The following is a 20,937-nucleotide window of genomic DNA, read 5'->3' on the forward strand; positions in this document are numbered from 1 at the left end:
ATTACTTAGGGGGAGGGTATTCCTTCAGCCTGAGGGTGGCATTCCCTTCTTAGCAACCAAAACAAAGAAGAAAAGTGAGCAGAACATAGGAAGCAGCCTGACACCAAGTTAGATTGTTGATCCTCTTAGCTGACATGTTCCCAAACTGATACTTCCTCTCTTTCCATTTGCAGCAGCAACACAAATCCCTGAAAGAACTGCAGATCACCCCCCTGGAGGTGCCAAAACTCAAAACGTTGCAAATGTCACAGGTGACGCCCCTGGACAATCTGCATCCCGCAGTCCTGAAGATGCCACCACTCTTCCAACTGAGGTCCCTGCAGCTGCCACAGGGGGCATCCAGGGAGGTGCATCAACCCTCTTCCCTGGGAGAGAGACTGGAGGCATATCTGGCAGTGCCCGAACTCTCCACCCAGGAGGCAACCCAGGATGGACAACTGGAGGCTCTGCATCTTGCACTTCACGGCAGACGACCACTCCCACCCTTGGAAGTGCCATAGGCAGTACCCCTGGCATCACAAGAGGCACCACAAGCAGCGTCCCTGCTGCTCCTACAACACACAGCCCTGAGAGTGCCACTGGCCACATCCCTGGAAATTCTACAGGCATCATCCCTGGTGGTGGTACAACTCACATCCCTGGAGGCACAACCAGCAACGTTCCTAGAGCAGCCTCAACTCAAGTCCCTGGTGGAGCAACAAGCAACATCCCTGGTAGTTCTGCAGCCAACATCCGTGGTGGAGCAACAAGCAAAATATCTGATGCCGCTGCAACTCACATCTCTGTAGGAGCATCAGGCAACAGCACTGGTGGTGCTGCAATTGACCTCCCTGGTGAAGCAACAAGCAACATCCCTGGTGGTTCTGCAACTCACATCCCGGGAGCTACTGAAACTTCAATTCATGGAAGCTCCAACAGCAACATTCCTGGAAGAACTACAGCTCCCGTTCCTGGAAGGGATACAGCATACAGTCATGGTATCCCGGGTGCTGGAGCAACTTCTGTTGCTGGTGGCAATACAACTCACATCCCTGGAAATGTCTCTGGAGGTGCCCCTGCATATGCATGGACTTGCCCAGTCCTATTTTTCACCTGCTTTTTCTCCTCCCTTGCTTTATTGTAACCATTTCCCCATAGTGCACCTCTGTTTCACAACCCACCTGCAAATGTGCCTAAATAAGAGACACTCTTTGGAATCAGACTACAGTGTTGTGTATCAGATCTTTCCAGATAACTGATAGCAGTTTTCTAGCATCCTGCTACTCTGGAATCTTGAATTTATTGTGTTTGATTACACAGAATATATTTATCATGCAATAAATCATCCGTCCAGCCAATGGTGCACATCAAAGTATTCTGGTATCCTTCTAGCTTCACATTACCGAGAAATTTGTACAAAACGGGGGTGCCATATTTCAAACAGTGAAGATCTGGACAGAAAAGTGGTTGAGCTTTTTTTTTTGGCAAACTCTTATGGAAAATCGGCACAAATGACACTGCCGAGGTGGGCTGCCATACACCTGGATTTTCCCGGACATTTCCCCGATTTTCGTCTGGACAGTGCTGCAATATTCCGTGCATGTCCGGGAAATTCTGGCCTTATGGCAACCCCAAAGAAAGATGTAGGTTGTTATGTGAAAAGAGGACCATGTGTGGCTTCTGTAGAAAGCATTTCCCCTTCTTTTCTTCATAAATCTTATTTTCCTTGGTAGGAGTAGAAAGAAGGGTATGGTGGAAGCTCTATCATCTAATAGTTAATATTTTTTGCTGAACATTCCTTATTTCTGAACATCTCAGTTTGGAAAAGCAGCTGGACATTGCTGGGTGCCTCCCCCATCATTCTGTTCCTCTCCCCTGACCCCTAAAAGAGTTCAGCCCACATAGCGAGTTAATGTTAGGCTATTATTAGGCATAGTGGCACATAGTTTTACCAAGTCAGATCACTGGTCCATCTAACTCAGTGTTGTCTCCACTGACTGGCAGAGGTTCTCTAGGGTTTCAGGCAGGGAGTCTCTCCTAACCCTACCTGGATGTGAAGCAGGGGCAGTGATGGGTGTAGCCTGAAGAGAGTGGTTGTGTCTGGGAAGAGGTTGTTGTGTAGGAGAGTCCTGAGGGCCACGTAAAGAGGTTTGGAGAGCCAGATGTTTACGATGATACATTAGAGGAGGGAGGGAGGAGAGTTATGGACCTCTAGCAGGAAAAATGCACCCAGATCAAAAGGAAGGGCCAAAGAAAGGCTGGTTTTCAGGGAAGGTAAATAAAGAAGTGATGCAAGGTAGGTATGAATAATAGAATGAAGTTCTTAAGAAGAAGAAGAAAAGTGAGCAGAACATAGGGACACAGGAAGCAGCCTTGCACCAAGTTGGATTGTTGGTCCACTTAGCTCAGAAGTTTCCAAACTGATTATTCTCTCTCTCTCTCTCTCTCTCTCTTTTTTCATGTTCATTTTCAGCAACGCAAATCCCTGAACCAGATGACATCCCCGGAGGCTCCCCAGGCAATAACCTTGGATCTGCTGAAACTCAAAATGTTACAAGTGTTATAGCCAATTCCTCTGAAACAACCAAAGGGGACACTTTCGAAGAAGCTGCCATTCATGGTCCTGGAGGTGCCACCACTGTTGCAACGGATGTCCCTGCAGTTGCCTCAGGGGACACCCAGAGTGCTGCGACCTTCATCCCTGGGAGGCAGAAAGGAGGCACTACTGGCAATGCAGCAACTCTCCACCCTGCAGGAAGCACAGGAGGGGTGTCAGGAGGGACTGCATCCTACACCTCGAGACAGACCACCACTCTCATCCTTGGAAGTGGAGGCATCACAAGAAACATCCTTGGTGGTGGTGCAATTCACATTCCTGGAGCAGCAACTGGCAACGTTCTTGGGGGTGCTGTAATTAATGTCCCAGGCAATAGTGTTGGTGGCACTGCAACTCACATTCCTGTTGGGGCAACAGGCAACATCTATGACGGTACTGCAACTGACATTGCTGGAGATGCCATAGGCAGGATCCTTGGTGTTACAGAGCCTCCCATCCCTGGAAGTGCAACAGGCCACATTCCAGGTAGTGCTACAAGGCACATCCCTGGAGAAACAGGAGGCAACCTCACTGGTGGTTTTGCAACTGACAACCCAGGTAAGGCAACAGGCAACATAACTTCAGGTTCTGTAACTCAGATCCCTGGTGACACAACAAAAAACATTACTGGTGGTTCTGCAACTCACATCTCTGTAGGCACAAGAGTCAATGCAGCTGGTGGTTCTGCAACTGAGATCACAGGTGATGCAACAGGCAACATTCTTGGTGGTCCTACAGCGCACATCCCTGGTGAAACAGGAGGCAACTTGGCTGGTGGTTCTGAAACTGGCATCCCTGGTGGTACAACAAGCAATTTCCCTGGAGGTTCTGTAACTCACAACTCTGTAGCCACTGCAGGCAACATTGATGGTGGTTCTGCAACTCAGATAACCCATGGTGGAACAGGCAACATTCCTGATGGTGCTGTAACTGACAAACCTGTAGGTGCAACAGGCGGCATAACTGGTGGATTCCCTACTCAAATCTCTGTAAGCACAACTGGTAACATGCCTGGTGGTTTGACAGTACATATCCCTGACCAAACAGGAGGCAATCTTTATAGTGGCTCTGCAACTGGCATCGCTGGTGCAGCAACAGCCAACATCTCTGGTGGTTCTGCAACTGACACCCCTGATGGTGCAACAGGCAACATCTCAAATGCTGCTGCAACTAACATTCCTGGTGGTACCACAAACAACACCCTTGGTTCTGCAACTCATGTATCTATAGACATAAGGAGCAACACTGCTGGTGGTTCTGCAACTGACATCCCTGGTAGTGCAACAGGAAATGTATCTGAAGGTTCTGCAACTCACAACTCTGTAAGCACAGCAGGCAAAAATGATGTTGGTTCTGCAAATGACATTGCTAGTACAGCAATGGGCAACATTCCTGATGGTGCTGTAACAGACATCTTTGGTGGAGCAACAGGGAACAGCTCTGATGGTTCTACAACTGACATCCTTGGAGAGGCAACAGGCAGCATTGCTGGTGGTTCTGAAGCTGACACTGCTGGTGCAGCAACAGACAACATTCCTGATGCTGCTGCAACCGACATCCTTCATGTCATCACAGGCAACATGTTTGGTAGTGCTGCAACTCACATCTCTTTAGGCACAAGAGACAACATTGCTGGCTGGTTTGCAACTGACATGCATGGTGCAGCAACAGGCAACATCCGTGAAGCTGCTACAGCTGACATTGCTGGTGCAGCAACAGGCAACATTCCTAATGGTCCTACAACACGTGTCCCTGGAGACAATTTCACTGATGGTTCTGTAACTGACATCTTTGTAGGCACAACAGGCAACAGTGCTGATGGTTCTGCAGCTGATATTATTAGTGGTGCAACAAGAAACATTCCTGGTGGATTCACAACTGGCATCCTTGGAGAGGCAACAGGCGGCAGCACTGATGGTTCTTTAACTCCCGTGTCTATAGGCACAAGAAGCAATACTGCTGGTGGTTCAACAGAAATTGTCTCTGGGGGTTCAGTTTACAACTCTGTAGGCACAGCAGGCAACATTGATGGTGGTTCTGCAACTGACATGACTGTTGGTGCTACAGGTGCTGATGGTGCTGCAATGGACACTGGAATCACAGCAACAGGCAACATACCACATGCTGCTCCAACATTCATCCCTGGTGGCACAACGAACAATACCCTTGATAGTTCTGCAAGTGGCATTACTGTTGGTGCAACAGGCAACATTCCTGGTGGTTCTGCAACTGACATTCTTGCAGAGGGAACAGACAGCATCACTGGTGGTTCTGAAACTTACATCTCTGTAGGCACAACAAGAAGGAGCAACACTGTTGGTGGTTCTGCAATTGGCACCGCTGGTGGTGCAACAGGCAACATTCCTGGTGGTCCTACAACACATATCCCTGGAGAAACAGGAGGCAACTTCACTGGTGGTTTTGCAACTGACATCCCCAGTGGTGCAACAGGCAATATCTCCGGAGGTTCTGCAAATCACAACTCTGTAGACATGGGAGGCAACACTGATGATGGTTTTGCAACAGAGATACCTCATGGCGTAACAGGAAACACTGCTGGTGCTTCTGCACATGGCATCACGAGTGATGCAACAGGCAACATCCATGGTCCAGCAACAAGCAACATCCCTCCTGGTGCTCCATCTATCTTTGGTGGAGCAACAGGCAACATCACTGGTGGTTCCGCAACCGACATCAGTGGTGGTGCCACAAGCAACATCCCTGGTAGTTCCGCAACTCAAATTCCTCATCACACAACAGGCCCCATCAGGGGTGGTGATGCAACTCAGATCCCTGCTACAGCAACGGGCAACATGCATGGTGCTGCTGCATCTGACATCCCTAGTGGCACTACAGGCAACACCCCCAATGGCTCTGCAATTGACCTCCCTGGTGGTACAACTCCAAACATCAATGGTGGGGATGTAACCCAAATCCCTGGTAGCGCAACAGAGGATGTCTCTGGTGGTGATTTGACTCATATTCCTGGGGATGCAGCAACTCACATTCTTGGTAGTGCAACAGGCAAAATTCCTCCTGTCTCTGAATTTGATGTTCCTGGTGGTGCAACAGGTGGTCTCACAGGTGGTTCTGTAACTCACACCCCAAGAGCAGCAATGGGCTACATTTCTGCTGGTTCTGCAACTGACATCCCTGGGGGCACAACAGGCAGCAGCAATGGTGGTTCTGCAACGGGTAACCACACTGGTGGTGCTGCAACTCACATCCTTGGAAACATCACAGGGGACATCTATGGAGCTGCCCCTTCATATGCATGGACCCATCCAATCCTGTTTTCCACCTCCCTTGTCCTCCCTTGCTTTCTTACAACTGTTTTCCTATAATCCAACCTTGCTTTCCACAATGTTTTGTAAAATATTTAATATTTCTTAGTAAACATTCCTTATTTCTGTACATCTGAGTTTGGAAAAGCAGCTGGATGTTTCTTGGTGCCTCACCAACCATTGTGGTTTTCCACCCTCCAAAGTCCGCTTCCACCCCTTAAAGAGTTCAGTCCCCTCGCAAACTTTGTGCAGGTAATAAAAAGCTGGGTCCTTTGTGCTTTTGAGATCAATACATGGTAATTTAATGTGGATATTCAATGCATAGCTGTCAAGTTTTCCCCTTTCTCACGAGGAAGCCTATTCAGCATAAGGGAATTTCACTTAAAAAAGGGAGAACTTGACAGCTATGATTCAATGGCCAATTGCAGAACCTTATTAGGTATGTAGACACAATTGATGTGAAACATAGGAAGCTGCCTTATACTGAGTCGGAGCATTGGTGAGCTAGCTTAGTACTGCCAGCGCTGATTGACAGCAGCTCTCCAGAGCTTCAGGCAGGGAGTCTCTCCTACTCTTCCCAGGAAATACCAAAGATTGAACTTCAGACCTTCTGCCATGTTCCTTCCACAAGTTCCTCCCACAATTAGGTGGTTATCTAATGAAGGATTTTCGGCACTCTCACTTGCTGGTGTCTTGGGGAATGCACTCACCTTTCATTCTCTAAATCAGTGTTTCTCAACCTTTTTTGGGCCACGGCACACTTGTTCCGTGAAAAAAATCACGCGGCACACCACCATTAAAAAAGTTAAAAAATTTAACTCTGTGCCGCCCTATATTGACTATAATTATGACTGTAAGAAACACTTGCCAATTGCTGTGTTGGATGCAATCTCCTGTAATAAGGCTTCACAAGCCGTCCGGTGGGTCAGTGTTGTGCACTGGCGGCCGCCAGGCTCGTTTGCACTGAGCTTTGGGAAAGAGGAGGAGAAATATTGCTTTCCGGCGGGTCAGTGTTGGTTATTGGCGGCCGCCAGGCACGTGACAATGCAAATCGCCCTTCTCGTCGCCGCACGTCGCGGCACACCAGTCAGCGTCTCGCGGCACACTAGTGTGCCGCGGAACAGCGGTTGAGAAACGCTGCTCTAAATGATTCTCTAAATGATTCTTAGATTGGATCCTTGGTATACTTGTGCGTGAATTTATCATACCCTCCAACATTTCTCTGATGAAAACAGGAACATCCTATTCCATCATCATCATGATAAAATGGGGGGGGGATTAAATTTATTTATACCCTGCCCATCCGACTGGGTTGCCCCAGCCACTCTCAGAGGCTTCCAACATACAGTATATCAAATCATAATAAAACATTAAACATTACAAAAACTTCCCTATCAGGGGGCTCGGGGGTTGCATAACTCCATACCCCCCAACATTCCTCCAATGAAAATAGGGATGCCCTAAGGAAAAGTGGGACATTCTAGGATCAAATCAGAAACCAGGAAGGCTTCTGTAAAACAGGGACTGTCTCTGGAAAATAGGGACGCTTGGAGGGTCTGATATATTCAATGTTCATGAATTCAGAGGTAGTGTGCTAAGCAGGTTAATATCCTCACTCCAACCTCTGTTTCCCTTTCCCCCAGAGACAGGGCTCAGCCACACACACCTTTTGCCTTGCACTTTCTAGGCTCAGCTCTGCACTTTCCCAGTCAGTGCCCCAGAGCTCACCCCCCCCCCCGCCACATCACCCAGGAAAAACCTACTCTTTAACACTGAATCGGAACAAATGGCAATTTGGGTTTTCCCTGGATTGCCATTTCCTCCAATTCAGCGGTAAAGAGCAGGTTTTCATGGAGAAATCAGCGAGAGGGAAAGAAAAGTGCTCAGACGTGGACCTAGAAATCCCAGACTGCACCTAGTAACACACAGCAAAGGAAAGTGTGGATGAGTCCCCAAACTCCACAAGGAAAATAGCATCTTACGCTGTGTAACACTTTTTTTAAAAAAGGAAATAAAGCTTTTAATTTTAATTTTTGTTCTGGTTATTTTTTTATTCCCTTGCAAAGGAATACCTCAGTTTATGGCCTGGTTGTTTATCCTGCTATTCCCATTGCAAAGAAAAGACTTGGAGCTGCCTGTGTGTCTCGAGCCTGATCAGTTTGACACACACAGCAAAGCTGTCGTTTAAAGTTCGCTATCTAGTTCCGCCCCAAAATTGAATCATAATATGAGCAGCCAGCACAGCCAATGGCCAGGGACGATGGGAGTTGTAGTCCAGCAACTTCTGGAGGGTCACAGATGTTCCCCAACCTTGCTTTAGGCACTAACAGAAACCATTTGTGTTATGCTCAGGGAAAAGCACTTTGAATATGCTCAGAAACATATTCGAGGGACAAGGCGGAGGTTTTGAAAACACAATGTGGCACCTGTACATCATGTTCCTATTGGCTGCAGCCTATTTAATGAAAAGGGTATTTTAGCTGGATTCGGCATCCTCCAGAGTAATTTTATTGCATTTTCTGCACTCTTCTTAAGTTTAGAGCTGCTATTAGAGCTGCCCAAACACTGGGATTCCTTTTAGACCCAAACATGCACTTTCCAAGATTCCAAGTCCTGTAGGCTTCGAGTAGGTATTATTATTATTATTTCAATTTATGAGTTATGACTTGAAGCAGTTTGTCCAAATGCAAATATCTGCCCCCAAGGGGCTCATCATCTAAGCCAGGAGTGAAGATTCTCAAGGCCTGTTTGGAGCACGAGCTCTGAGATGCCCAGATGGTTCTGCAAAATCTTGCGTGAGGATCCCAGAGCTGGTTCGCAGGCAGCCCCCTCTCCAAAACAAAAAAACAAAAAAGAAGGCAGAGAGCTTAGGAGCTTCTTATGCACTGGGTAACCGAAGCAGACATAACCCAATTTTCAATGCACGTGATAACAGATGTTTTTCTTTTAAAAGCTCGGTTTTATCCCAAAAGTCAATAAGGGAGCCCTGAAATGAGGAAGAAAGGATAGGATGTATGTTAGTTATTTGCTTGTGACACCCAGAGCCTTATGCATCAAGTCAGCAGGGTCCATCTAGTCCAGTATCCGCAATGGCCATCCAGATGTCCAGTGGGGAATTTGCAAGCAGGGCCTGAGTTCAAGAGCACTTTCCCCTCTTGTGGTTTCCAGCAACCACCATCCAGAACTCAGAAGGATTATTATTTCAGTTATATTCCACCTTTCCTCCAAGGAGCTCGAGATGGCATCCTATGAAGTTCTCCTCCTTATTTTATCCTCAACACAACCCTGTGACGTAGGTTAGGCTGAGAGATAGTGATGGACTGGAGGACCAAGGTCACCCTCCTGAGGTTCATTGTGGCTGGGTGGGGATCTGAACCCTGGCCGTCCAGGTTCTTCACTCCAACTAACCTCTGCACAACAGGCTCATCCCCTCTTCTTCGCGCCTAATCTTGTTTAAGTTTTCAAGTGGATTATTTCACTGGCTTTTGCCCCGCACGTGGACGGGGCTGCCATCGGGAACCTGATGGTTACTTTGAGCACTCTACCTCTAACTCTTTGGAAGTTCTCTTTTCTTCCTTTATAGACTTAGTCTAGATTGATATATAGGGCACAACTCCCGGGTTTCTCTCCACCTCCCTCCCCGAGTGAATGAAATGGCCATAGAAATCAATAGGCAGGTTGCTGAAAACCACGTCTAGATTAAATCGGTTGGCTTCTCCGTCTATTTCTGCGGGCAGAAAACCTAGAAAACACGGACGCCAAAGTAACATCGGGAGCCCTCATTAAGGAGGTGAGGGGGCTACTCTACATTCTCTCTCTCTCTCTCTCTCTCTCTCTCTCTCTCTCTCTCTCTCTCTCTCTCTCTCTCTCTCTCTCTCTCTCTCTCTCTCTCGGCCGTTTTGCGGCAGTGTGGCGGAAATTGCTTATCAGACAGTGTTGTACGAGCATATACTTCCTCGTCGGAGCTTTACGGCAGTGTGGCGGGAAGGGAGATGCGAAGATGGCTACGGCTGTGTCGCCCTTCAGCGGAGTCCTGCAGTTGACGGACCTGGACGACTATATCGGGCCCTCGCAAGTAAGTGGGGCGGGGGAGGAGGAAGAGAGAAAGTGGAGGCAGGAGAATGAGAACGATACAGGCATTTGGGGCCGGTCCAGTGTCGTATTCTTTGCAACCTTACAACAACCATGTGAGGTAGGCCAGCAGTAGCAGCGCACGCATGCGCGCCCATTGCTGAGGCTCAGAGGGAGCGGCCCCAATATGCGGGGCCAGGGTGGTGTAATGATTAGAGGGTCAGGTTAGGGGACGCTGGGTTCAAATACCTTCTCAGCCATTGGAGACTCATTGGGTGGCCTTGGTCTGGTTAGGGTTGTCATGGGAAGGAAGGAAGGAATCAAAGGTTCTGGCCTCAGCAAATTGAAGATGGGACTGGTTTTAAATGTAATGAAAAATGTATAGTGTTCAAAGTAAAGTGCACCCACTCTTTCTCCTGGCAAACCTCACAGCGATCCTGTAAGGGGTAAGTTGTTTTATCCTAACCATGGTGTGTGTGTGTGTGTGTGTGTGAGTGTGAGTGTGTGTGTGTGTGTGTGACACGGGGTGGGGAATAAACATGTCATTACCAACCAGATCAATGCCTGATGCAGGAGTTTCTGAACTGTCCAGTGGGAGTCTAGGAGGAAACACTGCTTCTTCTTACTGAAGTACGGATTGTAGTGTGTGTGTTTGTGTGTTTTGGTGTTTATTTTCAGTAGTTCGCTTTCCTTTCAGGAGTGCGTAAAACCCATCAAAGTTGAGAAGAAGCTTGGGAAAGCAGCAGCAAAGATCCGCATTGAAGATGATGGGACTTACATTCAAGTTGACAAGGTAAAGTTTTCCCTCCTCAGTTTGATCACATCATAAGATGGGGTGGGGAAGCTTTTTTAAAGCTGTGTGTTTTTGCATTCCACCATCAAGCTTCTGGGGGCCACGTGGTAGTGGTGGGCAGGGCCAGAGGTGAAAGCGGGTGATGCCATTGCTGTGCCTCTTATACAGTAAGCTAAATCCCTGTCATAAGAGATACAAAATAGGTTTGGGGATCAGCGGTTACAGCTCTGCAGCCCCAGCTAGGAGTTCAGAAGCCTCTTGGAAAGGGAGTTAGTGGTGGAGTTGGGTAGTAGCCCTCCATGAAGGAATACCTTTTCAGTTGTAGTCAAGAAAATTGTCCTGGTTAATGAATGCTCACAAAAGAGCAATTACTCCCTTCTGCTCTTTGGACTGCAAATCTCTCATGTTTGGCCCTACAGTCTGGAGCCAAAACTTGTTACAGTCCTTGGGCCCCTCTGTGAAGCTTTTATTTATAAAATCTCCAACATCGTCGTCAGATGGTGGGGAGGTGACCCCTGAATGACTGCTAGTGAAAGCTGGAAGTACTTTTCAGGAACGCTTAGAACCTGGTCTCCATCTCCTTTCAGGATGGAGGGTCACAAAAGCTTGAGAAGGCCAAAATCACCCTCAATGACTGCTTGGCATGTAGCGGCTGCATCACGTCCGCGGAGAGTGTCTTAATCACACAGCAGAGCCACGAGGAACTCCTCAGGGTCTTAAATACCAATAAAGTAAGTTGTTGATGCTGTCAGCGTGTGAGTCATAGAGCCTGAAGACCTGGAAGATGAGCTCTTTCTTGTCCACTTGTGCAGGAGAAGGCAGCTATAGGGGTCCGATCTAGGGACATAAAGGTAGGAAGCTGCTTTATACAGAAAGCCAGACCATTGGTCCATCTACACTGACTGACAGTGGCTCTCCAGTGTTTCCAGCACGGGAATTTCTAAGCCTTACCTGGAGATGCTGGTTGGGACCTTCTGCATGCAAGGCAGTTGCTCTGCCCTTGAGTTACAGCCCTTTCCCACTGAGTAGGCTGGAATTTTCATCCACTGCCAGGAGCAATGTTAGCAAGCTGTTTGCATTCTGGTTGGCTTCAGAGCAAATTATCTATACCAGGGGTTCCCAACAAAATTTTCTCGAGGACCCCTCATCGAGCCGCTATTGTGACAAGGACCCCCATTAATTCCTAATCCTAAAATTAAAAAGTGAGAGCCAAATTAAGAGTCTTTTTTATACGTTTTTTACAGTTACAACAGAGTACTCCATCAGTATACAGTTAGTTTTAATTTTCAGTTCTTAATGAGATGAGTTAAATCTGTCCTTTGAGTTCATTATTTCTGAAATACTAGGTTCCAAACTTGAAACTTTCACTCTGAAATCTGACTGCAAATCTCTACCTGCCTACTAGTCAGCAAAAAATAACTTTTGGCTCCATTAGCACCTTTTTATTAAACAATTTTGGCTGAGTGAAACATATCCAGCGCCGTGGTGCGAAGATCCCTCCAGCGGCCCCCCCAAAAAAATTCCCAAGAATTGACAACCTTTTTTAGGCGGGGGACCCCCAAAGTTGTTGACCATTTTTAGGAAAGGTTCCCCAGAGAAGAAGCTGACAAGAAGCAGCGGGTGGAAATTAGCAAATGCTAAGGAAAGAAGGGGTGAAAGAGAGAGGGAGGGAGGGAGGGAGGGAGGGAGGGAGGGAGGAGTCAGAGAAAGAAAGAGAGGGAGAGAGGGAGAGAGGGAGGGAGAGAGGGAGAGCCTCGCACAGCGCCCAAGCGGCTCTTGCTTTTCTTGCTGGTACAGCGAGCTGGGAGAAGGGACGGACTGACAGGAGCTCCCGTCCACCACCACCCCTCCCAGCTCGCAGCAAAGCAAGCGGAGCAGGCTTGGTAACTGGCAGCAGGGGGGAATGGGGCATCCCAAAAGTGCTCCTCCTGCCTTCCGTGCCTGCGTTCCAACGGAAGGCAGGCAGGGAAGGCAGGCGGCTCAGCCCAGGAGAGGCTGTTGCTTTTGCAAGCAGAGCTACAGCCTCTTCGGGGCTAGAGCGCCTGCCTTCCGTGGGCTCCTCTAAAGCAATTACTTCGCTTGCTTTAAGGAGAGCCAACAGAAGGCAGGCGGCTCAGCCCGGGAGAGGCTGTTGCTTTTGCAAGCAAGGTGACAGCCTCTTCGGGGCTAGAGCGCCTGCATTCCATGGGCTTCTCCCACCCAGTCACCCCTCTGTGCAAAGGGGGCTGATTTGTAAGGCGCCCGCACTGCTCCCTCACTGACAGAGGGGGTAAGACCACCACCCCAAAAAACAGTGGCCCCCTCTCTCTGTGGGGGTGGGCGGTGGAATGGGGTGGGGGAAGGGAAGGCGCAGCTGCCGAGGTGAAGAGGCGACCTTGCGCCCGCTTCAAAGCCTCCCACCGGGTCCTGAATTGAGGGAGCAGGGGCGCCCAGCAGCGAGTCCGCCGCCCTCCGCCAACTCGGGAGTCTCATTGGGTCTCCTCGGAGGAGGCGGAGCCACGCCAAAAACTCCACAGAACAGCGTCTGGAGCTGCTGGCCACAGGCAGGGAGAGGGCGGGAAGGAGGCAAGCGAGCTCTGGGGCTTTCGGCGTGGCGCCTCCTCCTCTGAGGAGACCCAAGGAGACTCCCGAGTCGGCGGAGCGGATTGCTAGGGGTGCCACGCCGCGGCAGCAGTTCGTGGCGCTCCCGCTGCGCGCGCGCCGCTCGGTACGCGCATCTTGGGGAGGTGATCTTGCGGACCCCTCTGGCATAGCTCGCGGACCCCTGGGGGTCCGCGGACCACTTGTTGGGAACCACTGATCTAGACCTTTTATAAAGCTGCTGGTAGTTTTGTGTTTGTCCTCCACTTCTCATTGCATTAGGGACTAGATTCTCAACATATATATTTTAAAAAAGAAGCCAAACATTTCACGCTAACTACAGAAAGGCTCAGGGCACCTCAAGATAGAAAAGGTAAATACTTCGGCATATGCAAATTTCATGTTGATGTTTGTTTGTTTTTTTAAGACGTCAGACTCTGCTTCCCAGAAGCTGGTGGTGGTGTCCATATCTCCCCAGTCCCGAGCTTCGCTGGCGGCAAAGTTTTCGCTGACTCCTTTAGACGCAGCCAAGAAACTGGTGTCTTTCTTTAAAAGTTTAGGTGAGCAACAGTGTCTCTTCTGAAGTATGTAGCTTGATGATTTATCAATTAAAAACACTTGGGATCAAACGGATTCCTGTGTTCCTGAGCATCAAATTTCTGCCACGAGGCTGGAAGGATAAAACTACTCAGGGGCTGAAGATCTTACTGCTTTTTCTCCCTTTTAACAAAAAGCTTTTAAACGTCATTCTCATTTAGATGTCTGTTTGAACGGACTGCCCATATTAATTAAATTGGGACTTCTTGTCGGCTGATGACGTTTCTTTCCCCTCTGTTACATTTACAAATATATATATATTTTCAAAAAATGCAGGGGAAAGATAAGAAAACTGACCAAACCAATGAAGTCATCTATGTCTATGGATGTACTTGGATGGTTTTATTCACCCTTGTTGCTGAAGGTGTTGACACAGCTTAGGAACAGCCCACCAATCCAGCTAGCTCAGTATTGTCTACACTGACTGGCAGCAGCTCTTCAAGGTTTCAGACAAGGTTCTTTCTCAGCCCTACCTAGAGATGCTGAGGATTGAACCTGGGACCTTCTGCATGCAAAGCAGGCCCTCTACCATTGAGCTGTAGCCCTTTGCTTAAGACATTTGGGACAAAGGAAGCTGCCTTGCACAGAGTCGGATCATTAGTCCAACGACACCTGTATAGAAAGCTTCAGGAAGCCCCCCACCACTCCACAAATGTGGTTTCCTTAACACCTAACCTCTCTTCCTTCCCTGTCTCAGGGGTGCATTATGTCTTTGACACGACTTTCTCAAGGAACTTCAGCCTGCTGGAGAGCCAGCGAGAGTTTGTGCAGCGCTTCCAGAGGCAAAAGGAAGACAAGAAGGCTTTGCCTATGTTGGCTGCTGCCTGCCCAGGTAAGGCTGTTGTGGGGGGGAGAGAGTGGGGTTGCAGGCCCTGTAACTGGTGCTACCCATCATCCAGAAACCTCAGATTGTAAGACAGCGGTGGGTGGAGGAAAAGGGGGTTGAGCAATGAATGTGAATTTTGCCTTTAAGCAGTAGGCTTCCTCCCCCCCCCTCCAGCCCCCACTCACATACCCTTCTCTAGCCTTTTCAGGCAAGCAAGAGTCGCTATTAGATTACAGGGGCACATTCCATCCAGGCAGAAACTTTCAGAAGGTGAAAAGCTGAGCTGGTGAGGAGGGTAGCCTGGGGGGAATCCCAAGGGCCAAATAGAGAGGTCCGGAGGGCCACATTTGGCGTCTGGGCCTGAGGCTCCCTGCTCCTGCTGTGGACTATGAATGGGACATTCCAATATTTCTTTACAGCTGTTTGCATGCTGTTGCAATTCCGTTCCCCTTTTGAGTTTCTAGTCCTTTTTCTACTCCAGCTCTATCCCTGGCAATGCAACATTGTTGAGCAGCTTTTCCTTTTAATCCCTTGGCCTTGGATGGTGTAACAGCTACCTTACTTCCAATAAGCCAGGAAGGGGAGAGTGGGATGGGGGGGCGAATGCTGCCTTTGGAGCCAGGAGGCAGATTTGCGACTTTTAAGGATGTTGGTTCTTCCTCCTCTTTCAGGCTGGATCTGTTATGCCGAAAAAACCCACGGGAGTTTCATCGTCCCTTACGTCAGCACGGCCAAGTCTCCCCAGCAAGTGATGGGCTCTCTCGTCAAGAGGCACTTTGCCAAACAGCAAGTGTGTGTTCCGTGGCAGGCACCTTTTGCAGGGGAACCGGTGTCCTAGAAAGTCTGGGAGCAGAAGCTGGGCTTCAGTTTGTGACCTCCCCGTCAGATCGCCTCTGCAGAGAGCCAGAAAAGGGGTCACCCTCTCACCAAAACAATCCTCTGCAGAAAGGGGAGCTCAGACCCTTCCCTTTCCATGCTAGGCTGCCGCTGCTGCTGCCGCCACCGCTGCTGTTTTCTTCTTAAGGGCAACCATCTCAAGCCACCCAGAAAATTGTTATTACCCTATGGAATGACCTACCCTCGCTTCTCTGGGTTTAGACCAGCCATTGCCGACATCCTGGTGTCCTCCAGATGTTTTTGACTGCAACTCCCACCATCCACTGCCAGTGCCATTGTGGCTGATGGGAGTTGTAGTCCTGAACACCTGGAGGGCACTAAATGGTTGGCAAAGGCTGGTTTGGACAAATTTGCAAAGGGTGCTACTAGTTAATGGTTGCTAGGCAGAGGTTTTACACCTCTGGATGCCACCTACCAGGGCCAAAAACCAAACAAACAGGAGGCGGTTATTGCCTTCATTCTCTGCTTATGTGTCTTTTGGTGCCCTACTCATTTCATTGTCAGAAACATGAAATCGGGACTAATTTTTTGCTGATCAGGTATCCCAATCTCTTGCCCATTTATAGCACTTGACACCTGACCAGATCTACCACGTGACGGTGATGCCTTGTTACGACAAGAAGTTAGAAGCTTCCAGGCCTGACTTCTTCATCCAAGAGCACCAGACCCGGGAGGTTGACTGTGTGATTACTACAGGTAAAGCGGAGCCAGGAACTGTGATGCAGTCAGTTTGAGTTAGAAACACACATAAGATTCCCTTGCCTGCTCCCCTGGCTCGAGGTGCAACTGCCCATTCACTAGCCACTACCTCCACCCTGTCCCATTTGAGTTAATGGAGCCCAGCCCTCATCCTGCCAGAGGTTTCTGCACATACAACCTCCTGCATCACTCCATCCTGGCGAACCAGGGGGATTATGCCATTTCAAGGACATAATCCAGCCAAGCAAAAGTTCTTGAGTAGGGGAGCTGATTGGAGCTGGTTTGGGGAGTGTCCTGGGGGCCGAATGGAGAAGCTTGGATGGCCACACTCAGTCCCTAGGCTTGAGACTCCCCATCCCTGAACTGGAGAGAGGATTAATTCATTGCCTGGTAACTCCTCTCTGCTTCCTGCCTCTGTTCCATCCAGAATGCATTTGTTCTGTGTTTCAGGAGAAGTTGTGAAGTTGCTGGACCAGGAGAAGGTAACCCTATCAGAAGTGAATCCTGCCCCTTTGGATAGCATGTAAGATCCGAAGTCGCTTAACTTTGCTACGCTTACACCCGGATTGCTTCTTTCACATGTGCTTGACTTGCAGAACTTTAATCAGGATTTGGCCTTTATCAGCATGCAGCTGGGCATTTTGAGTTCTGCAAGGTGCCCAACGCTGTTTCTTTTCTCCCTTGCATAGGTTTAGTGGTGTATCTGAAGAGGAGCAGTTGCTTGGGCACTCTGGAGGCGGTTCTGGGGGCTACCTGGAGCACATCTATAAGTATGCCGCAAGGGAGCTCTTTGGCATTCAAGTGGAAGAAGTTCACTATAAGGCACTGAAGTAAGGATATTGTATTACCGCCTGGAGCTCTTACAAAGGATCCTAGCCCAGCCCATCTTCCCCAGCCTGCGCTCTCTTCCAGTAAGGAAATATTGGTAGTGCTGCTGCTGCTGCTGCTTTACTCCTACCTGTCCCTTGCTCCAGCCTCCCTCACTGGCTAGCAGCCATTGCAAGCAGCCGTGGAAGGTGCAAGAGAGCCATGGCCTGGGAGGAAGCATTCATTTTCCAACCAGGCTGACTTCCCCACCAAAGTTGTACTGTTCCTCCACGTTCCGTTGCTGCCAGTTTCTGCTCTGAGCAACTGGAATGTGGCTTGGGAGCGTGTCTGAAGAGTTCATGTTTTGCAGTAGCAAATCTCTGGTTCCGCCCTGCCCCCTTTTGATCCTTTCCCAGAAACAAGGACTTTCAGGAAGTGATGCTGGAGAAGGATGGCAAAACCCTCTTGCATTTTGCCCTGGCGTACGGGTTTCGGAACATCCAGAACTTGGTGCAAAAACTGAAGCGGGGGAAGCTGCCGTATCACTACATCGAGGTGATGGCTTGTCCTTCAGGTGAGGCCACCTGCAGGTTGGAAACGGCAGGGGGGGATAAGAAAAGGCTGCATGTGTCGCTTGAAGCTCTCTGGCAACATCCTAAGAATTCTCTTACCAGTTAATAATAATTTATATCCCGCCCGTCTGGCTGGGTTTCCCCAGCCACTCTGGGCGGCTTCCAACAAAATATTAAAAACGCAATAAAACATCAAACATTAAAAACTTCCCTGAACAGGGCTGCCTTCAGATGCCTTCTAAAAGTCAGATAGTTGTTTATTTCCTTAACATCTGATGGGAGGGCGTTCCACAGGGCAGGTGCCACTACCGAGAAGGCCCTCTGCCTGGTTCCCTATAACCTCACTTCTCGCAGTGAGGGAACCTCCAGGAGGCCCTTGGAGCTCGACCTCAGTGTCTGGGCGTGGAGAATGATGGGGGTGGAGACTCTCCTTTAGTTAAAAAGAAGCAGGTTGCTGCTTTGTTTGTGACAAAGTTATTTATTTTTGTGTTTTTATTTTGTAAACAGCTCTGTGGTCCTTGGATAAAGGGTGGTATAGAAATGCATAAATAAGCAACAATCTGAAATGCCACCTCCTTACTCACAGACGAGGCCCTCATGGTTGCTCCATCTCCCTCAGACATTTGAGAGGGGAGTGACCTGTGAGAAGGCCTTCTCTGCGGCAGTCCCTAGGCTGCGGAATCCCCCCCCCCTTCAGAGGTGTGCCTGGCTTCTTCACTGAAGACACACTTCTTTACCCCAACCTTTGACACTTGAGATGTGCATTTCCAGGGACTATGCTGTTCTTCCTATGACCGTCATGCGTTTTTAACTATTTTTATTTTTTCATTGTTGTAGCCTGCCTGTCTTGCTAGTGAAAGGCAAGCAATACATTTGGTGATGATAATATCGAAGCTCTAGCTTAGCTAACTCAGGTACTTCAACCTGCTTCCCTCCAGATTTGAACTCCCAGCAGCAGCAGCAGCCTGCAAAGATCATTTTGAACTTGCGGCCTTGCGTGCCTGGGGCTGATGGGAGTTCTAGTTCAAAGCATTTGGAGAGGGCCAGCTTGGGGAATGCAGGTTTAGCTTCAAAACTCACCTATATTCTTCTTGCCTCTTCCGCTGGGATGCACCTTCTTCCCACCGCCTCTTTTCTTTCCAGGCTGCTTAAATGGAGGGGGCCAAATTAAAGCAGAAGGGGAGCCCAGCAAGGATCTTCTCCAGAGGGTGGAGAGGCTGTACGAATCGGTCCAGCCTGAAAACCCAGAGCTGAATGGAGCCGTGCAGACACTCTACGAGGAGTGGCTGGGTGGCCCTTCTTCAGGACAGACTCGAGACATCCTGCACACAGGGTATCACGCAGTGGAGAAGTCAAGCGCCACCTTGAACATCAAGTGGTGAAGATGGCTGGGAGTGCTGTTGGCACAGAAGGTGTCGCAATCATGCCCTCTTGATTCCCTTTCCCTCTCCGAAGTGGTTGCTGGAAGGACAGAAACTGTTCATAGGTGGCAAGATATGTAGCAAATCCACCTTTAGTACCAAAGACTAGAATAAAAAGAATTACGGACAGAGGGTTTGGCTTTAAGGAGAGCTGTGTTCATCCATATACCCTTGCCTTCCCTCCAGCTCCTGACACCCATGACTGTTGGCCGTCCTGGCAGCATCTGGAGTCCAATGATATCTGGGGGGATATGTTACATGTTGCTACCATAAACAGTTGTCCTATAATGATCAAGATCTCTCCCCATACCCCACAATGCAAAGGAAAACACAATACTAACAGATGCTACTTGGATGATTGTCACAGGGGCCAGACAGTCAGACTCTTGCAGAGTTTCAGTTGGAAACAGCCCGTTTTGTGGCTTGCTGCAGGTTGGGGACTCTTGAATGTCTGCCTGAAAGGGGGCTGGAACACGTTCTTTGGGTTCAAAGTATGTACACCTGTCTTAGCTCAGTGTTTCCAGAGCATTCTGTGCTTTTGGTCTCATTCCTGCCACTTGCCTACAATGAATTCTCTTAGTAACAAAAAACAACAGCTGTTATAAATCTACAGGATAAAAAGTTAAGAACTTCAGAAGAGCCTCCTGGATCAGGCCAGTGGTCTATACACTCCATCATCATCTTCTCAAGAGTCCCAAATCAACCTCTGCTCTACCTATTTTCAAGGACAGATTGGAAGTTCATGCCCCATCCTGGACCAGGAGCAAAATGTCACCTACAACACTGAAGTGCGGCATTTAAAAGAATTGTAGCCAGAAACTTGAAATGTGTCAGACCTGCTTTGTTACTTCCTTATTCTCTGCACCCACAAAGCGGAGAAGCAGCTTCCAGCCGGGTCCACCTGGTTCAAAGATGCCCTGCTCCCAACAAGCTGACTAACGCTTGTGTCTGGAGAGATCCCTTGCAGCTGCATCTTTGCACTCAAATGTCTCTTAATAGCACGAAATATCACCCCAGACGCGGTGTGGCGCTGTGGGTTAAACCACAGAGTTTAGGGCTTGCCGATCAGAACTCCGGTTGCTCGGTCCCAGCTCCTGCCAACCTAGCAGTTTGAAAGCACGCCAAAGTGCAAGTAGATAAATAGGTACCGCTACAGCGGGAAGGTAAACACCGTTTCCATGTGCTGCTCTGGTTCGCCAGAAGCGGCTTTGTCATGCTGGCCACATGACCTGGAAGCTGTACGCCGGCTCCCTCGGCCAATAATGCGAGATGAGCGCCGCAACCCCAGAGTTGGTCACGATGACCTAATGGTCAGGGGTGCCTTTACCTTTACCACCCCAGAACACACACTTTCCTCCGACAGCTGTACAATAGGGGGTGGGGGAGAAGTGATAACTTTTTCTCCAGGACCGGTGGGATTACCTAAGGAAACTCTTTAAGAGGCAAGGGAGATCTGGAGGTATAAATGACTTTCAGACTTTGAAAAGCTGGTGTCACTCGATCAAGTTCACCAGTTTTGTTGATATAATTAAATAGTTTTAATTGGATTTCGAATAAATGCAGTTAAGTATTACTGTTTTGAATTTTATTGTGTTATCATCTTCATTGGTGGGTCATGCAAGCTGCTAGTCTGAGTAACACTTTTTATAGGGTAAGGGGGCATTGGAGTTGACCTTATGGGACCAACGGTGGAGATGGCCTGAAAAAATTTGGAACTATTGAGATAGACTGTGAAGAAGCAGTTTAAGGGTGCAGTTAAATTGGAAGCAGAAACTTCGTGATTAGGCCCTCATGGAATTTCTCATTTAAAACAAA

General features: G+C 48.8%; 1 protein-coding gene across 1 annotated transcript; it reads left to right on the forward strand.

Annotated features, from left to right (window-relative positions):
- Positions 1–9,844: 9,844 nt before the first annotated feature.
- On the forward strand, positions 9,845–20,630 carry CIAO3 (cytosolic iron-sulfur assembly component 3). Its single transcript, XM_035131971.2, has 11 exons — positions 9,845–9,934; positions 10,628–10,723; positions 11,311–11,454; positions 13,731–13,863; positions 14,598–14,732; positions 15,398–15,516; positions 16,190–16,319; positions 16,773–16,845; positions 17,012–17,152; positions 17,546–17,703; positions 18,845–20,630. The coding sequence occupies exons 1-11, from the start codon at positions 9,860–9,862 to the stop codon at positions 19,081–19,083; spliced, it is 1,443 nt and encodes a 480-aa protein (XP_034987862.1). The 5' UTR covers positions 9,845–9,859; the 3' UTR covers positions 19,084–20,630.
- The last annotated feature ends 307 nt before the right edge of the window (positions 20,631–20,937 follow it).

The sequence above is a fragment of the Zootoca vivipara genome, chromosome 14 (genome assembly GCF_963506605.1).
Source record: "Zootoca vivipara chromosome 14, rZooViv1.1, whole genome shotgun sequence".
NCBI classification, from domain to species: domain Eukaryota; kingdom Metazoa; phylum Chordata; class Lepidosauria; order Squamata; family Lacertidae; genus Zootoca; species Zootoca vivipara.

Bases quoted from the DNA above. Each gene is read 5' to 3' on its own strand.
- CIAO3 (XM_035131971.2), top strand. From the start codon at position 9,860: ATGGCTACGGCTGTGTCGCCCTTCAGCGGAGTCCTGCAGTTGACGGAC. The intron at 9,935-10,627 runs GTAAGTGGGGCG...CTTTCCTTTCAG, and splicing joins ACTATATCGGGCCCTCGCAA to GAGTGCGTAAAACCCATCAA. The intron at 14,733-15,397 runs GTAAGGCTGTTG...CTCCTCTTTCAG, and splicing joins GTTGGCTGCTGCCTGCCCAG to GCTGGATCTGTTATGCCGAA.